This window comes from Strix uralensis, chromosome Z (genome assembly GCF_047716275.1).
Source record: "Strix uralensis isolate ZFMK-TIS-50842 chromosome Z, bStrUra1, whole genome shotgun sequence".
Classification (NCBI taxonomy): Eukaryota; Metazoa; Chordata; class Aves; order Strigiformes; family Strigidae; genus Strix; species Strix uralensis.
In genome coordinates, this window is record NC_134012.1 from 82,324,867 (window position 1) to 82,342,115 (window position 17,249).

A 17,249-nucleotide genomic window follows, 5' to 3' on the forward strand; every position below is an offset into this window, starting at 1 on the left:
GGGGACACCACTCGTGACCGGCCGCCAACTGGATTTAACTCCGTTCACCACAACTCTTTGGGCCCGGCCATCCAGCCAGTTTTTTACCCAGCAAAGTGTGTGCCCATCCAAGCCACGAGCAGCCAGTTTTGCCAGGAGAATGCTGTGGGAAACGGTGTCAAAAACCTTACTGAAGTCAAGGTAGACAACATCCACAGCCTTTCCCTCATCCAATAAGCAGGTCGCCCTGTTGTAGAAGGAGATCAGGTTTGTCAAGCAGGACCTGCCTTTCATAAACCCATGCTGACTGGGCCTGATCATCTGGTTGTCCCACATGTGTTGTGTGATGGTACTCAGGATGAGCTGCTCCAGCGGCTTCCCGGGCACTGAAGTCAAGCTGACAGGCCTGTAATTTCCTGGATCATCCTTCTGACCCTTCTTATAGATGGGCGTCACAGTGGCCAATTTCCAATCTGTTGGGACCTCCCCAGTCAGCCAGGACTGCTGGTAAATGATGGAAGGTGGCTTGGCGAGCACCCCAGCCAGCTCCTTCAGCACCCTCGGGTGTATCCCGTCTGGTCCCATAGACTTGTGTGTGTCTATTCTTAGTTGAGTTGGTGAGAAATGCCAAGGAGGACAGGGTTTTGTTTCATTCAGTTTGGAGCTAGCCCAATTAACACTGTCTGAGGGTTGCATCCAGAATTTTTAAAACATTGACTCACAAACCTGAAGTTGCTTTCCTTTGGTTAATATTTTCCTTCTCATCGTTTGTGTGTAGCCTTTCAGTAACTACTGAGACTGTAACTACATTGTTATGCTGCTGAAATCCTTGTTCAGGCAGGGGTCTGCAGTTCTTATTAGTTAATTGCAGGGTGTGTTCCTTTTCAAATTTACAAAACTTTTTTGGGGTTACAAAACACTCCCATGCCATGTTTATTTAACATGTCTACTTGAAGTCTTGTATTGTATTGTATTGTATTGTATTGTATTGTATTGTATTGTATTGTATTGTATTGTATTAGGAACCGTGTAACCCAACTAAGGAATGACAAGTAATTAGGTAGACAATCCCAGGGTTAAAAGTGAAAAATTCAAAAGAAAATTACAGAATTTCTCCTGTTTCTGTTCAAATAATTTTGGGGTATGTTTTTAAATTTAAGGTTGTTCATGAAAACAGTTCTCCATCTGAGATTGTGTTCACAGTAAGACAGCTTCCAGTACAAGGATACATTCGAAAGTTTTCCTCAGAAGAGAGTTATCTCGGTGCTGACCAAAGGCCAGTTTTGAGCTTCACACAGCAAGATGTTGACGAGGGCAAAGTTCAGTATGTGCAGACAGTTTCCGACCAACTAGATGACCGTTTTTCTCTGGATGTGACCAATGGTGTCCAAACAGTGAGTGGAATAGAGATCTCTGTAGACATCATCCCCAGAATGATTCCACTGGAAGTACAGAACTTCACAGTAATTGAAGGGGGCTCCAAAGCACTGGTGGAAGACTATCTAAAAATTTCTAGTAGACACTTTGCAGGACTCAGCTGTGAATTTATTTTAATTGAGCAGCCAAAACATGGGTATGTTGAAAACTCTCATGTTCCTGGAATAAAGTTAACCACATTTACCAGAAAACAGGTAATGCATTTAGATTTGCTTTGCTGTAGTGATGATTAATTCTTTGTATTGCTAAAAGCTATGGGACGATTTGGTGGGAGGTGGTGACATGCATGAATTTGAGCTTTATTCTGGCCTCATAACAAAGATCTTTCTGCACTTGCCAGCTGGTTATTTGGGGTGGGGAGGGAGGGTCCCTTGTAGTGAACCACATCACTTCCTTATGTGCTACTGGTCACACAGACTAGTGTGCTATAATCACAGTAGACTGATGGCTGCTCGCACTCATGCAGAGTTGATACTCTGTAAACCTGAGCCATACAGACTGTGGGTACATTTTGAAAAGACCAGGGGAAATGGTGCGTAGATTGAACAAGGAAGAAAGTGGAAAAAAATTATTTTTTTAGATCTTGGCTTTGCTCACAGAGAGCCAGTATATGCAAGATGAGCTAATTTTCAGTCTTGTAGCTCTTAAGAAGCGAAACTGTATCCTAAGTCACCAGCTACTAATTCTATGTTCAGTTTATAGATTCCAGGAAACATTGTGGTAAGTACAGCAGGATTGGATTTTCCATTTTCCCTTCAGAAGGAAGGGGGAGTGCCAAGACTGGCAAGTTAAGATATTTTGGCTAGAGGAATGGACAGATGAGGTGTAAAATTTGCTGCTGTGGACAGAACAAAGATAGAGGTACAGATCAGATATGAGCATAAAGTCGGTCTTAGAAGTCATAAAAAGTTGAGGCAATCAATACAGAGGGGCATGACTAGACTTGAATATTTTTTTTTTTTTAATGTGGCATTCATTTTCTTTTAGCCTCTTTAATGTTTCAGGTTGTTATATTTTTCAGGTGGAGCAAGAATTAATCTACTATGTTCACGATGACAGCGAGGAACTGATGGACAATTTTACTGTGATAGTAAATAACACGGAACTGTGGAAACAAAGCTTGCCACAAACTGTTTTTGTAACAGTTACTGCAGTAAATGATGAATTTCCTGTTATAAAAGTTAACAGAATTCTTCAGGTATGTTTGTCAACATTTTGAAATATTAAAGTTACTTCTAACCTCATACTGTTTAATGCACCTTCATTAACAGAGTGTCAGGTTTGTATCTGGTGGGATAGTCAATATAATAAACGGTGGTCCTGGGATTTAAATCAATTAGTGTTAATGAAAGGAGGCAGTACATGGGTAATGTGGATTTAGGGAGATTCTAGTCATCATGAAGAACATTTTCTGCTGTTGTTTATCTAGAAGGCTGACTGAGCTTTCTTTTAATCTTAAAGATACATGAAATCTCTTGGAGTGACATAGAGCTTGAGGGGTGTGATGGCTTGGACCTGGATCATTGTTGTGTTTTAGTGTTGTTTGCTAGGGCATCTTCAGGGCTGTTTATGAACGGTGTAGCTCAGAAGAGTACCAAGGGTAGTCATGATGAAGGTGCAAACATCTCACAGTTACCTTTGCACAGCCTTCAGACCCTATGCCTCTTGCCATTAAGTATTCTGCTGCCTGCTCCTCTCTGGATCCCCAGTGGGACGGGATGAGAGAAGAGAGCAGCATTCTCACTGACACTTCATTAGAGAATTACTACATGTTGGGTATTTCTGATACAAAGCAGGAGTGTTCACTTCTTTAAAAGTTCCTGTTAAGAATAATACAATACAATCCTTGAAAATCTAGGGTGTTAGAAGTCATCAAAATATTAGGACAGACTGAAGCTATTACTATGTGATACCGTGAGCTAAAAAAAGGACATGCTAACTTGCTTCTAACTCTGCCCCGCCCAAATTCCTGAAGAAAATTTTAAATTGTTGACTGATGCTACCATTTGCTCTTAATAATCATAGCTGGCTTTTTAATCTTTTGATCTTTGAAAAAAGTCGTTACTGTCACTTCAGTTTCTGTGTTTTTTCAGATTAATTAATTATTTATAGGATTGTTATTTGTGTTATAATAGCACTCAGTTACCAGAACCAATTTATTATGGACACTGTGCCCACGTAAACCAAAAAGCCTCTGTGTGTAAGGCTTCCAGTCTGAGATCTGATTGGTAAAAACAAATTAGGTGACTGAAAAGGAGAATGGAGTGGGTACAGGTCACCTGATGAACCTGTGGTCACAGTAAACCAGCTAAGAGGCATAAAGACAGAGAAGATATTTAGGAATAGGTTTGAAAGAAGCTAAGCAGGGTATTTTGAGGCTACATCATCCCCAGTGCTTTATGGTGCTGTTTACACATTGATGGCACCTAAAACATGCATTTAATTTCGCATAGTTAGTTGTGTGTTCCAGAGGGAGAATGGATTACTATAAAGATGATCAACCTTGTGTTGGGTATTTAGCCTTTTCACATGAGAAAAGACATAATTTTTAAACAGTGGTAGTGGTAGTATTGTGCAGCTTTGCAGTGACAGCAGGTAATCCGTGATAATTTGCAGATGCCCACAACACAAGACACCCTGCCCTGTGCAGAGGCTGCTGTCAGAAGGGCTGGCTCACTTCATAAGCATTTGGATGGTACAGAGTAAAACTTTCCTGGTTAAAGTAATTACAGTGGTACTCTACAGACATGAGCAGAGCACACAGTAATGTTTGTGTAGTCACAGACAAGAGGGATATATGTCCAGTCAGAAGTTTTTCTGTGTCTCCCTTTTGGTGCATTGCTGGCATTGAACTGCAGTCTGTTAACAGAACTGACTGAGGCTGTGCAGTGCACTGCAGTGCAGCATATGGATTTTTTCTAAAAATATCTGTAAGTTTCGGCTTCCCAAGAGCAATGATAACAGCTTAACCTAGCCAAAGTTGGTCCTCTCTGCTGGGGAGGCAGTTTGTATACCCAGAACCAGGGTGCTGCCTTTGTGCCTGTGGTTTTGTTGGTCATGCATAAGCTATCGCTGAGAAATAACCTTTATTATATTGTCATGAGTGGGTACTAATACGCACACATATGTTGGATTCATGTGCAGACTGAAACAAAGCTGGCAGTAAAGTTATATACTGGGAGGAATACACAGAGATGATCCTTCTTCAAAGCAAATGTGCACAACCCAAGTAGGTGGGAGGAAATGGATTTTTCTTAGCCCTGCTATATATTGAGATGAGCCAGGCATTCCTGTGTAGGGTGATACTTGCTGGCTCCATGTTCTAGCCAAGCAGTCTGGGCTCCTCAAGGGCATTGCTGGTGGTGAATGTTGAGTAATAAACTGTGTGTTGCTTTTAAAAAGACAGTAGCTCTTTTCTATCTTTTGAAAGGTTGGAAATGTACAAATCACTATCCTGGCATTATTTGCTGCATTTAGGTATGTGTTTAAATGTATTTATTGGTAGTGATGCTCTGAAATGACTGTATCCTCCTGTTGCCACAAGAGGGCTGTATTTTCCTAGAATTAGATTTTTTTTAAAAAAAGTCAAACACTTTTTTTTTGTTGTTGTTGTTTTCTTTAAATGGCTCACTTACCAAGAGTATTAAAATGGCCATGACTACAGAGTGTCTTGTGGGATATGTAACATGCAAGGAGACACTGATAAGCACTGTAAGTAGAGCAGAAGGAATTCTTTCCTGTTGGGCAGGGTCATGAACCTCTTTTTGGACCATGCCTGTGAAATGTGTTAGACACAGGCAAAATTAGTGTCATGCTACATCCTGGAAGTTCAGATACAGTTTTCATGGTGGTCTTCAAGGAGGACTTGGTCCCAGATGTGGAAAATAAGACAATTGTACAGTATTTTCAGTATTCTGAGTGTCCACGTCTCTGCAGCCATTTTCAGCTGTTGGATCTCCTTTCATTCCTCAAGGATCATGTTGCAGGTCATGTACAGTACTTCAAAAGCATTGTGTGTAGTGTGCTGGAACAATAGAAATAAACACTGGCTTTGTAGAAAAAAAGCTTGTTTTTTCCTTTAGTAAGAGAAATTTCAAAACTCTAGGACATTTAATGAATCATTGGTAATAACATGTTTGTGTAGTCCCTTCTTATGTTGTTGCATATTCTGGATGTGACCTTTTATTTTCTGTGTAGAATAATCTGAATCAAGTGCTACTCAGTTGAATTGAAGGGTCTCAGTACAGAACTGGTGACACTGATGTGGTTATTTGGTGCCACTCAGCAAGTCAATGTTTGCTATTAGTTATCATCCTGTGTGTTCACAGGTGGTTTCTTTTATCAGACTTTGATAATAGTAATTACATTAGAGAGAAATGCATATTTCAAGGGAGAAAATAACTATTTCCTGGTTGCAAGATATTTGCTATTATAAAATGTAACACAGCTTCTTTTTCAAACTTTTTTTTCTAATTTTATTTTAGTATCTGTTTTTCCATACTACATATTTTGTGAGTAGTCTGAAATCTTTCCCCTATTGAAGTGTCATGGCAAAAGTCCTAGTGGTTTTAAAAGGTTTTCTTCTGTGGTTTTTATTAAAAAGTAAAATTAATACTTAGGGAAAAATCTGTGATTGCCGATTTTTGGGTTTGGCGGAGGTAAAATAATGCCCTTTGTCAAGGATCATGTTTCCTCTTCAACCATTTGGTGTGATGTTACTACCAGATATTTCTTAAGTGTACTGAGACCCTAGGAAGACAGGAAGGGATGATGCAGTCCTTTCTGCTTGAAAGAAGGATCTTGCAGTTTGTGCATATCTTAAGCTAAAAAAAAAAAGCATTCAGATTTACTAGAATTAAGTAATGGGTTTTATACCATCTTTCTAAAAACTAGTTAGCTATTTTGTCTGGAAGCATGACCTTGTATTGCAAAGTGCCAGGCAGCTGTTGGAAGTGGTGATTCCTTCATCTCCCACTGGACTGAGCACCTCTGTGGGTTGTTTGGTGCACTAAAGGGCCTTTAGTGTGTGTTGCTAGAAAGAAATAATGCAGCTACAAGAAGTGTTCCATTTGTATTAGAGATTGTGCTGTCCCCGGGCTGTTTTTCTTTTTTTCTTTTCTGCTGGTGGAAGTAGAGCCTATTGAGTTCCTTGCCTGCTGTTAAGTACATGACACTGATATTCATGTGTATGTCTTGGAAAGGAGCTCCTTGACTCAGTTATCATAATACAATTTTGTTATGTTTGTAAGAGTTTGGATAGTGCCTGACAAATAGAGCACTCGTGCTGCAGCTGTCTAAAACTCAAACTGGTATAGGGTACTTTTGTTTGTATTATTTTGTGGTCTTGTTTTTTGAAAACCATTTGCCAACATTAGCTATTCCAGTCCATGATCAGAGATTTGGGTGGATAGTAAGGAAACCTGTCATAACTGCTAGTGTTGCATAGCACAAATCTTTACTTTTTCTTTTGAGTGTTTTTTCCTGCTGATTTTCTTTTGTATGCATTTTATTTATTACTATTATTTTTTATTTTTGCTTTTCTAGATCTGGGTGGGTTCAGTCACAGAAATAACTATTGATGACCTCTGTGCAGAAGACAAGGACTCCTCACCATCAGAACTGATATATGCCATTACTCCACCGAGCAATGGGCACTTGGCTCTGAAGTCTTCTCCAAACAAGAGCATCCTTAGTTTCACCCAATCTCATATAATTGAAGGGCAGCTGGTGTTTGTACACAATGGTATGTGGTTTCAAATACCACCTCTGTTACCAAAATGCTGCTCCTATTCAGTATATTTGTGTTTGTAATCCTTTGAAGATCTCCTTGTAATGTCACAAAAATCTCAGAGCACCGGTTATGTGATACATGATCTCACAAACTAAACAGGAAGGTGTCTGATGGCTACTTAAATGTGTGCTCACCAAGAAACCATGGTGTATTAGTGGTTCAGTTGGTAGCAGCTGTCTTTTGGAATGCAGGTTTTTGCAGTAGGGGAATGTTGCCATGAAGCTTTTGGAGATATGAAACCCATTTTTTTGGCCGTTGTCATTGAGAATCTCCTGAAGTCTTTCTGTCTTGCTACAGTGCAGAGCTATTCATGGACCAGCAGTCTCCCAGATATCTGCCACAGTGTAGTTGTGTTGCTGAGCAGCTCTGGAAAATGAAGCTTCATCTGGGTGATGTCAACCTCCCTTTCAGGCTGTGAAGGAATTCAGCTTTAACCATTGACTTTTCTGCTGGTGGCCAGAGCTAGAGATCAGATTGTTTGTGCTGCTGCTACAGAGAGAGTGCATGGGCAGTATAAAAAGAAGTCAGGGCAGCTTCATGCATCCTTGAGTGGTAGTGCTTGGAAGCCACAGGAATGAACATCCCAACGGGCTTCCAGCCAGACGAAAAGGTGGGGCTTTTACAGGGCAATAGCTGCTTTTCTCCTGCTCCAGCTCTATTATCATGTTACTTGAGCTGAAGGAAGAGGTACGAAAGAAGGAATGAACCAGTTTTGGGGAAGGAGATAGAAGAGGTACAGCACTCTCTTGCCAGCCTCAAGGCAGGCTGGAATTATTTCCAGTGCTTCCTTGGGTGCAGTGGTCATTCGAGATCTGTGCTCTGTCTTCATGTGGCTTGGTGCAGGTTACAGTGCTCTGACTTCCAATGCGCTGTCTTGCAGGGTGCATGTGCATTGCTGAAGTTGCTTTACAGGCAGCTGGTGGTGAGCTGTAAGTATCCCGCTCAAATAAGTTGGTCAGGAAATGAAAGGTCAACAGCATGGTAAAAGTGAGGCAAGCTGTTTTAAGTTGTTCCGAGGGAGACTTTGACTTTTAAAAACCCCTGTGGTGGTACGATTGTGGTAGTCTCAGTGTGAGGAAATGAACCCACTCTGTGTTCCAGAAAGGGCAAATGCACATCTGTAGTCTTAGGAAGAGAATCTTGATTAATGAAAGGAAAAAGAACTGCAAATTTTATTTTCCAGTGAGTGGGAGTGTGGGTTGTACAGTAAATCTGAAATGTAAAATTGCCCAGGTCGTATGTCAGTTCTTGCAGCTGCTCTGGCTCTGCCATCTGCTTAGCCTCATGGCCTCCAGTGTTTCAGAAAGCACTTCGGAATTTTGCTTCTTTTCCTTTCTCAGTCTGTGATTTTCTTTCCTCCTTCATCTTGGACTGTTGCTAGAAATTTACTTGTTACTCTCATCTTCTTGCTCACAGCCTTGTCCTGAGCCTTCCCTTATCTGGTTGCTGCCATTCAGCTTTTTACCCCTTTTCTCTTCAGCAGCTCCATCCCTTGTCTTCGTTCTTCTAGTGTGTGCTAGCTTCTTTGGCTCCTCCTGGGAGGCACCCCCACTTCACGTTCTCCACAGCCTGGAGTCTGCTCTCCCTTGCTGACTTTCCAAGGAGAATCACAGCATTGTCTAGGCTGAGGCAGCTCTTCCATTCCTTGGCTGGTCGTCATGGCACCACAGGTCTTTTACATCTGTACATGGCAGTGACTCTCCATCCTCAGGGTCTTTTGTACTGCCAAAGAAAGTACTACCGTACTTTGCTTTTATACATCTAACATTAAACCATATAAAGTTTTCTCTTCATCTTTGCTCAGTCCTGTGAGTTACATTATGCTGCTTATTCTGTGCTGTAACAAATCTTCCTCTTTGTTCTCATGTCTTCTCAAATACTGTGTTTGTTTCCTCTATAATCCCCAACTGTTCTGTCACAAGTGTAAATGCAGAACCAGAACATACCTTTCCTTTTCTGTACTCTTCTTTCAGTGTGAGAATTCCTTCCCTTTTTCACCCTCACATCACTCCAGGCTGCTCCCATCCTGCTTGCACATTATGGGGTCTGCCCTTAAACCCTCCCAGTATTTTCCTTAGTGCAGTACTGAATTGAACTCTTGTTGGTTCTGAAGTCTCAGTGTCTTTTCAGTACAGTTTTTACAATCCTTTCTCTGGTGTCCTTTGTATCACCTCCTATCAGATGCACCTTTAAAAACTGCGCATGATAAAATAATACATGCTCCACCCAAGCAGCACTTCAGGAACTAATTCTGTTCCTGACTCTGCCAATGACAAAACGTCTGTGTCAATTGGGCAGTTGACCTGCATTAGCAAAAAAAGCAAGTGAAGCTAAGTAAGCCTTTTTTTTCCAAACTGAGGCAAATAATAGACTCAATGCCTTTTTAAATGTGCAACTATTTGTGCATTTTTATCAAAAGAAAACATCAGAGAATAAAAGCTTTTAAAATAAAACAATATAACCTGATCTTCCAGAGCATCTGCAGTGCCTGCCTTGATATAAGAGCATTGCCTAGGGGAGTTGTTAACTATAATCTCAGAACCCACATTTAATTCTTCTGATATGTTAATTTATAGTTAGGCAAGGAGCGCTGATCTTTATGTGAAAGTACATGACACACTCTCAGGTTATATATTTATGTAGCAATGTCTCATGGCTAGATTGGGCAAAGCAGGTAGAAGAGCAGTGGTAAAGGTTTGCAACAGTTAATGTTTCAATTTTTCATTCTCTCTTTCTACCTAATTAATCTGGGGAGCCTCGACTTAAAGCAGTAAGTCAGTTCTGAGAGATGTATTTTTACAGGAATCCACTCAGACTTCTGGAGGTATTTTGCAATCGCTTGTGCCAAAGTACATACATATCCTAAGATTAAAGAAAAAAATGTGCATTTATTATGAGTACACATAACCTCTGAAATAGTTTAAGCTGTGACAACATACGCTCTTCAGCAAAGCTGAGGCGGAGCAAAGGCAGAGGAAACAACCTGAGAGTCAATTCAGTCCTTTAAATGTAAATCAAAATGAAAGAACATTCTAATTGTTTTGCTCCCCAGACTCCTTCTTTGCCACAATGTGACTGCTTCAGTTCTTTGGTTCCTCCTAAGATACAAAAGGAGTAGGAAATCTGGGAGTCATTGTCTCCCCAAGTGTACCTTGGTTTCAGCTCCACTGAGATCACTGAAGAAAAAAGGAAGGGGCAGTCTGCTGATTGACATCTAAGGGATGTCTGGCCTTCATTGTGAACAACAGCCAGTAGTTCTTCCTTGGAAAGGTGTTCTCAGCATTATTAATTTATTTAATTCTAATTAAAATACAAAGGTATTATTAGAAATTGCTTCAGGATGACTTTGGATATATTTCACTGTAGCAAGAGCAAAAGGGGTCCAGTGTATGTTTGTATGTTTTGGATGACAAACAGAATAATGCAAGAATAAAGTTATGTTTTTGTTTTCTACAGGAACAATGTCTGGAGGCTTCAACTTTCAGGTAACAGATGGTTTGAACTTTGCACCTCGACAGATTTTTAGCATCACAGCTAGGACACTAGTCATTAGCCTTGAAGTGAACAAAGGACTCGGAGTTTTTCCAGGTCTGTTTTTAAAGATTGTCATAATTTTGTCCACTTGAAAAGATTGCATAATATACAGTTATTTGTTAGATAGCTAGCTGGCTAAACTATAGAAAACTGTACCTGGGAACATCTATCTGTCTGATTTTTAAAAGAACAGTTATGTTTTCTCAGACAACATACTGCTTTATTGTTTTATAGTATTGTTTTATTTTTGACACGTGCATGTGCTTGGAGTCATGGAAATTGGCAGTGAAATACATAAGCACAGTGTGACAATAACACTGTCTGCCTAAGCTCTGAACATTCTTCACTCAGATTTGTTTAAAAACTCTATATTATATTCATATTATTTAGAGGTGTCTTAGCTGAATGTGATTTTGCCTGGTAAAAGCAGAGTGAAGCTTGTGTCTGTGGGACTCTGAATAGCACACGTAAACTTACCAGATTGCTAGTTTGCTCTCTTATTTTTGAGTTGAGTTTTGGAGAGCGGCACAGACTCACTGATGGAACAGAAGGACTGCAGACTTTGATTCGTATTTGTGCATTTGGAACTAGTTGGATCAGCAGCTGAGTAATTTTTAATGAAATCTCCTACTCCTGCAGGAGTTGATGCGTTAAGACAGTCTCACCAGAGCCATTTACTGCTTTGCACTGGCAAAAGTAATCCTTCATTGGATTAGTAATCTAACATTAATTGCAGGATTAAAGGGAGAAATGAAGATCAGTCGTCTCTCAGCGATGTCTTGCATCACACTTTTGTTTGTGCTACCACCTTTTTGCACTGAACGTGATCCACAGCCAGAGAGAGATTGAGAATTGGTAAATTTCTATAGGTATTATTCTGTACCTTGATTTATTAATTTGATACAGAAGAGGAGGAGCACTTTAGTTTCTTAAACTTCCTGAATGTAAGCTGCATAAACAAAGGCTTGCAACAAAAGCCACTTAAACACAGGCAACAAAAAATGAGATTGTAGCAGCGTGATCTTCTAATTCAGTCAATATAAATGGGATTCATATAAATCCACTTACGGAGTTTATTAATCTTGGATTCTGGTGTGTAAATTTGCCTCAGGCACAGGGATTTACAGGAATTCTATCATAAGACAAAGATAATTGTAAGAAAAGTATGCATGATACTTCCATAGAAGGCAAAGTTTCTAGACTGTCAATCAGTTTTCCAGTTTGCAAAATACAGTATTTCTTTCAGCACTGCAAACTGCATTCATCTAAGCCTACAGTTTTTCCTGAATTCTTGCTTACTTTGGGTTAGCAAAATTCCTTTTTGGTGTTAAAAAGTATTACTAGCTTTTTCACCTGTTCTCTTTATGATACTTTTTAAAGACATTCTAGAGCTGTATGGGTTTCAACTGTACTTTCTCATCATGAAATGACTATTATAACAATGATGGTGCCAAATGGTTAATACACATAAAAACAATAGACTGTGTCTTGTTATATTTTGTAGCACTGCAAGAAAAGTTAATTTTGAGGCAACTTGGAGAATCTTCTCTCTAGGGAAGTAGAAATTGAATATATTTTGAAGAATTTGCCACGTCTTCATGACTGGGTGTAAACTATTCTCTCAAGCATATTGTTCTGCAATTTTGTAAGAGCATGTACTGCTGTCTTCTTTTGTGTTGGATATACCAGATTTGTTTATACAATTTATGGATTATTTTCTGTTCAGCAGAAGCCTGTTTTATTCACTGTGCTCAGTAAATTGACTGCTAGATTCGTGAGGTTTTTCTTATGTATGCTAGATATCTACAGTGTGAGGATTTGCTTTTTTCAGGGAAGCAATTGCTTAAAAAAAGGAATGAGCTAAGTTGCTCTTTGAAAAGGAGAGGCAGCCTGACTTGCAGGTATTCAGAAGCAGAGCTGTCTGAACAATCATTAGATGAGATGATTCATAACTGTTTAGCAGTGATAGACAGAATGCTTATGCCAAAGCACTTTCCAAATTTTAAATCTTAACTGACGTCATCTACCTTGACTTGTGCAAACCTTTTGACACTGTTCTGCACAACATCCTTGTCTGTAAACTGGAGAGACGTGGATTTGATGGATAGACCACTCAGTGGGTAAGGAATTGGCTGGATGGTCACACTCAAGAGTTGAGGCCAATGGCTCATTGTCCAAATGGAGAGCAGTGATGAGTGGTGTTCCTCAGGGATCGGTGTTGGTACCAGTGTTGTTTATCATCTTTGTTGGTGACACGGACAGTGGGATTGAGTGCACCCTCAGCAAGTTCACCAGTGACACCAAGCTGTGTGGTGCGGTCGACATGCTAGAGGGAAGGGATGTGCCACCCAGAGGGACCTGGACAGGCTGGAGAGGTGGGCCTGTGCAAACCTCATGAAGTTCAACAAGGCCAAGTGCAAGGTCCTGTACGTGGGCCTGGGCAATCCCAAGCACAAATACAGGCTGGGTGATGAGTGGATTGAGAGCAGCCCTGTGGAGAAGGAATTGGAGGTATTACTGGTTGGAAAACTAAATATGAGCCATCAGTGTGTGCTTGCAGCCCAGAAAGCAAACCGAACCCTGGGATGCACCAAGAGAAGTGTGGCCAGCAGGTCGAGGGAGGTGATTCTCCCTCTCTACTCTGCTCTCATGAGACCACCCCTGGAGTGCTGTGTCCAGCTCTGGGGCCTCCAACACAAGAAAGACATGGACCTGCTTGAGTGGGTCCAGAGGAGGACCACAAAGATGATCAGGGGGATGGAGCACCTCCCTTATGAGGACAGGCTGAGAGAGTTGGGGTTGTTCAGCCTGGAGAAGAGAAGACTCCGGGGAGACCATATAGTGGCCTTCTAGTACTTAAAGGGGGCTACAGGAAATATGGGGAGAGACTTTTCTCAGGGACTATAGGGTTAGGATGAGGGGTGATGGTTTTAAACTGAAAGAGGGTAGATTAAGATTAGATATGAGGAAGAAATTCTTTACTGTGAGGGTGGAGAGACACTGGAACAGGTTGCCCAGAGAAGTTGTGGCTACCCCCTCCCTGGAGCTGTTGAAGGCCAGGTTGGACAGGGCTTTGAGCAACCTGATGTAGTGGCAGGTGTCCCTGCCCATGACAGGGGGTTCAGAACTAGATGATCTTTAAGGTCACTTCCAAACCAAACCATTCTGTGATTCTATGTAGGCAGTAAAAATGTATACCAGTATTATTAGGTACCAATGATGGCCTTACGCTGTTGCATTCTACTTGTATGGATTAGCTTGGCCCTACTTTGCATCACCCATATTTGTGTGTCTTCCTCCCCTCTCTCCGTTCCTTTCCCCTGTGTTTGGGTGAAGTTGGTTTTGTGACCTCTGTGCTCCCATGTTTGGGAACAAGCAGACAGTGTTCTCACTTCCCTTTTCCTTCACCTAGTCTGTTGACTGGCAAATAACCTTCCTCTCCCTGTTGAGGTGTCAGACCAGAGCAGAACTACTGCGGGTGCTGGAAAAGGTTCTCAAGTTTCAGGACAGATGCAAGTGAAGGAGAAGGTTATGTTTGGGGTAGGATCCCATTTTACAGGACAGAATGAGAGACTTTATTGTCTGTGGCCCTAGACTGTATTTCAGCCTGTGCTATGCAGTGAGTGAGTTCAGGTCGATTATGAACAAACAGGGACTTTGTGGCACACATTCTCTGCTCCCATGTCTCTGCACTGTGATGGTGGTGTGTAATGGTTTAGCCCCTGCCGGGGTCTGAGACCACGCGGCCGCTGCCCCTCACCCACAAAGGGAGTGAAATACAAAACCCCGGTCTGAGATAAGGACAGGTTTAATACAGCAGTGCAATAGCAACACAACAAACAGCAACAATAAGAATAACAGTGATAACAATGAACAGAGCAAAGTATATCTACCAATACAGGAGTGAGAGGAGCAGATGTATAAAACCACGCGCCCCGCGCTCCCGCGCCAGGATGTGACGTGCCAGGATGTGACGTCTGCATGGTATCTGAATAACCCAGCTAGAGCTCCCCCCCACTGCCAGGGAAACTTAACTCTATCCTGGTTAAACCAGGACATGGTGGTATGACAACCTGGTATGGTTCTGAAAAATTGGAGCGCTAACTTCCATCACTACAGTGTGACCATGCTTGACAGGTACTCTTTCTTACTCTGTTAAGGCAATGAGGCCTGATTTGCATAAGTAGGAGGTTGTTGAGAAATAACTGTGTGTGCAGATACACGTGGTCTGATTAACTGCTGCTCTCAGTTGTACATTCCTGACCACATCTGCTGTACACACAACACAAGGTCATGCTTCCCTCTCTGCCTGTCACGCAAGAAACAGGAGAGAAAGCAGGAGGAGGGAGATTTCTTGAATTAGATATAGTGTTGGAGAATATTTCTAGACCTGAGGGACTGCTTCTTTTCAAAGCAGTATGGACACAGAGAGGCATGGGAAGTTAAAATGGGGAAAACAGGCAGAGCCAGGAGGTCTCATTTCATTATAACAACTCTGTCTCAAAGTACAGGTGGTTTGAGCCAGGGCATTACTACATGTAAACAGACAGAATCCTGATGTTACTAATGGCTTGCAAAACCTCATTCTTCAGTTTGCTTACCATATTTTTTCTTCTGAATTTTATAGCAGAAACATGTTATTTTGTGTTATTTCTGTATAAACCTAATGCTTTATTGAAGATGAATGGATTGATAATGCAGAGTTCAAGGATATATTCTGATAATATCTGAAATTAGGTATTGATACCTATAAAAGCTCAAGAAGAAAAGAAAATGTAAAAATGGAGGCAGAAGTGGGGGCAGGGGAAATAAGATTATGGGAATCTATTGCTCCTCGGAAAGTATCATTAAACATGAGATTTAGTTTGCTGAGTGTGTACCATGAAACAATGCATCAAAAAGAAGCCAAATAATACTACTTTTCTCTTTTAGGAAATTACTAGGTTTGGTTATGTCAGAGCTATGTCAAAAACTGTCTTGGTTTGACTAAATGCCAGAAAGCTTTTTATAATATTTAAGTCAGAAGGTACTGGTTAGTGTGGTGCTGTGTATTAAAAGGATTTTGTTACTCCTCACTCTCCATACATCTTAATACTACATTATTTCACTTCAGGCTTTTGTTCCTGTTGTGTGGTGTTCTTCCTAATTAGTTTAATTTGGTATTTATGGTTTAATTTCATTAAATGAAAATCATCTTTCATATCGATAAAGTGTGGTTCAGGCTTCTGGTAATAATAATTTTTGGTTTGTGTGTTCACTAGAAACTTTGCTGTGTTAAGGCTTCTCCCTGCCAAATCACCCTGCCTTCTGTGGGCAACTGGGATTACCAAAACCGTTAACAATGGTGACTCCAGCTGGAGTTTGAATTCAGTTCTAGACATGTCATATCAGAACAGGGCTTCTTATACATGCTCTATTCCTTACTTTGGGTTGGTTTTGTTCTGCTTTTTACAGAAGCTAGTATTTAGTGATTACATGTGCTAAAGAGAACTGCAGTTTTTTCATTTGTAAAGCAAAGGTACATCCTAATAATGGGCTTTTTGATTGAAAAAGCTGTGGAAGAGTTGTAACTAGAAGGTAAGTAGAAAAAGGGTAAACCTGCTGATCTCATAAGATGTTACTAAAATGATAAGTAGAATACCTAGAGGAGAGGGTGAATTGTGCATATAAAACTTACCTTTTGGGAAAAAATTCTGTTGCAAATTTCTGTTATTTACAATTGACATTTTTTAGGTTCCAGGAAACCTATTTCACGCCATGATCTGAAAGCTGTAACCAGTGATGTGACCAATGCAGGAAACCGAACTATAACTTTTATGATTGTAACTTCCCCAAAACTTGGAAGGCTGATCAGAGTAAATTCGGATAATACCACTCAGGAAATCCTCAGTTTTACGCAGTCTATGGTAAGCGTTTTTTATAATAACTAGTTTAGGGGTAGAATGTTACTTCAAAGGGCATCTCAGTTGCTTGTTCTTTGTCTGAGCCATTTGTATCTGTTAAGTAACCAGGCATATGTGACCCATCAGTGCAATTACCCGTATTTGCTATGTCATTAAATATCTGGCATGTAGTAATGAATGCAAGAGGAGCCTTTGTTCCCCTCTGCTTGGATACTAGCAGGGTCTTGGCAATTTCCACTGTTTTGCTTGTAACAGTATTTTTCAAGAAGAGCTGTTCTGGTGCCATTAACCAGCAGTCTGAGTTGGAAGCCTTTCGTTTTTGGCAGAAGGAGTAGCCTTTTGCTCTATGAAAAGTTCAAGTAACAGATTCATTTCAGCTGTACACAGTCCTCATGGGTGTCCCCGTGAGGACATGTATTGACTTGATTGGCTGTGATATTAAGTGTCTAAAGAATTTTAACTGTGATACAAGGTCTCATACCTGAATGTCTAAAACGTGGCAGCTCATGTAACTTGATGGAAAACATTCTTTTGCAACTGAAAAGATTTATGTCTGTGTGCAGAATCTGAATATAACTGCTCTGTGTGCAGTAAGTTATTCTCAG

At 40.8% G+C, this 17,249-nt stretch overlaps 1 protein-coding gene across 1 annotated transcript in view; it reads left to right on the forward strand.

Annotated features, from left to right (window-relative positions):
- Window positions 1–17,249, forward strand: part of LOC141937907 (chondroitin sulfate proteoglycan 4-like) — a 47,550-nt gene that overhangs the window by 20,013 nt on the left and 10,288 nt on the right. The window contains exons 4-8 of the mRNA XM_074856213.1: window positions 1,140–1,610; window positions 2,438–2,614; window positions 6,961–7,159; window positions 10,664–10,795; window positions 16,475–16,647. Coding sequence (XP_074712314.1) covers window positions 1,140–1,610; window positions 2,438–2,614; window positions 6,961–7,159; window positions 10,664–10,795; window positions 16,475–16,647 — 1,152 coding nt within the window. The remainder of the gene's footprint in view (window positions 1–1,139; window positions 1,611–2,437; window positions 2,615–6,960; window positions 7,160–10,663; window positions 10,796–16,474; window positions 16,648–17,249) is intronic.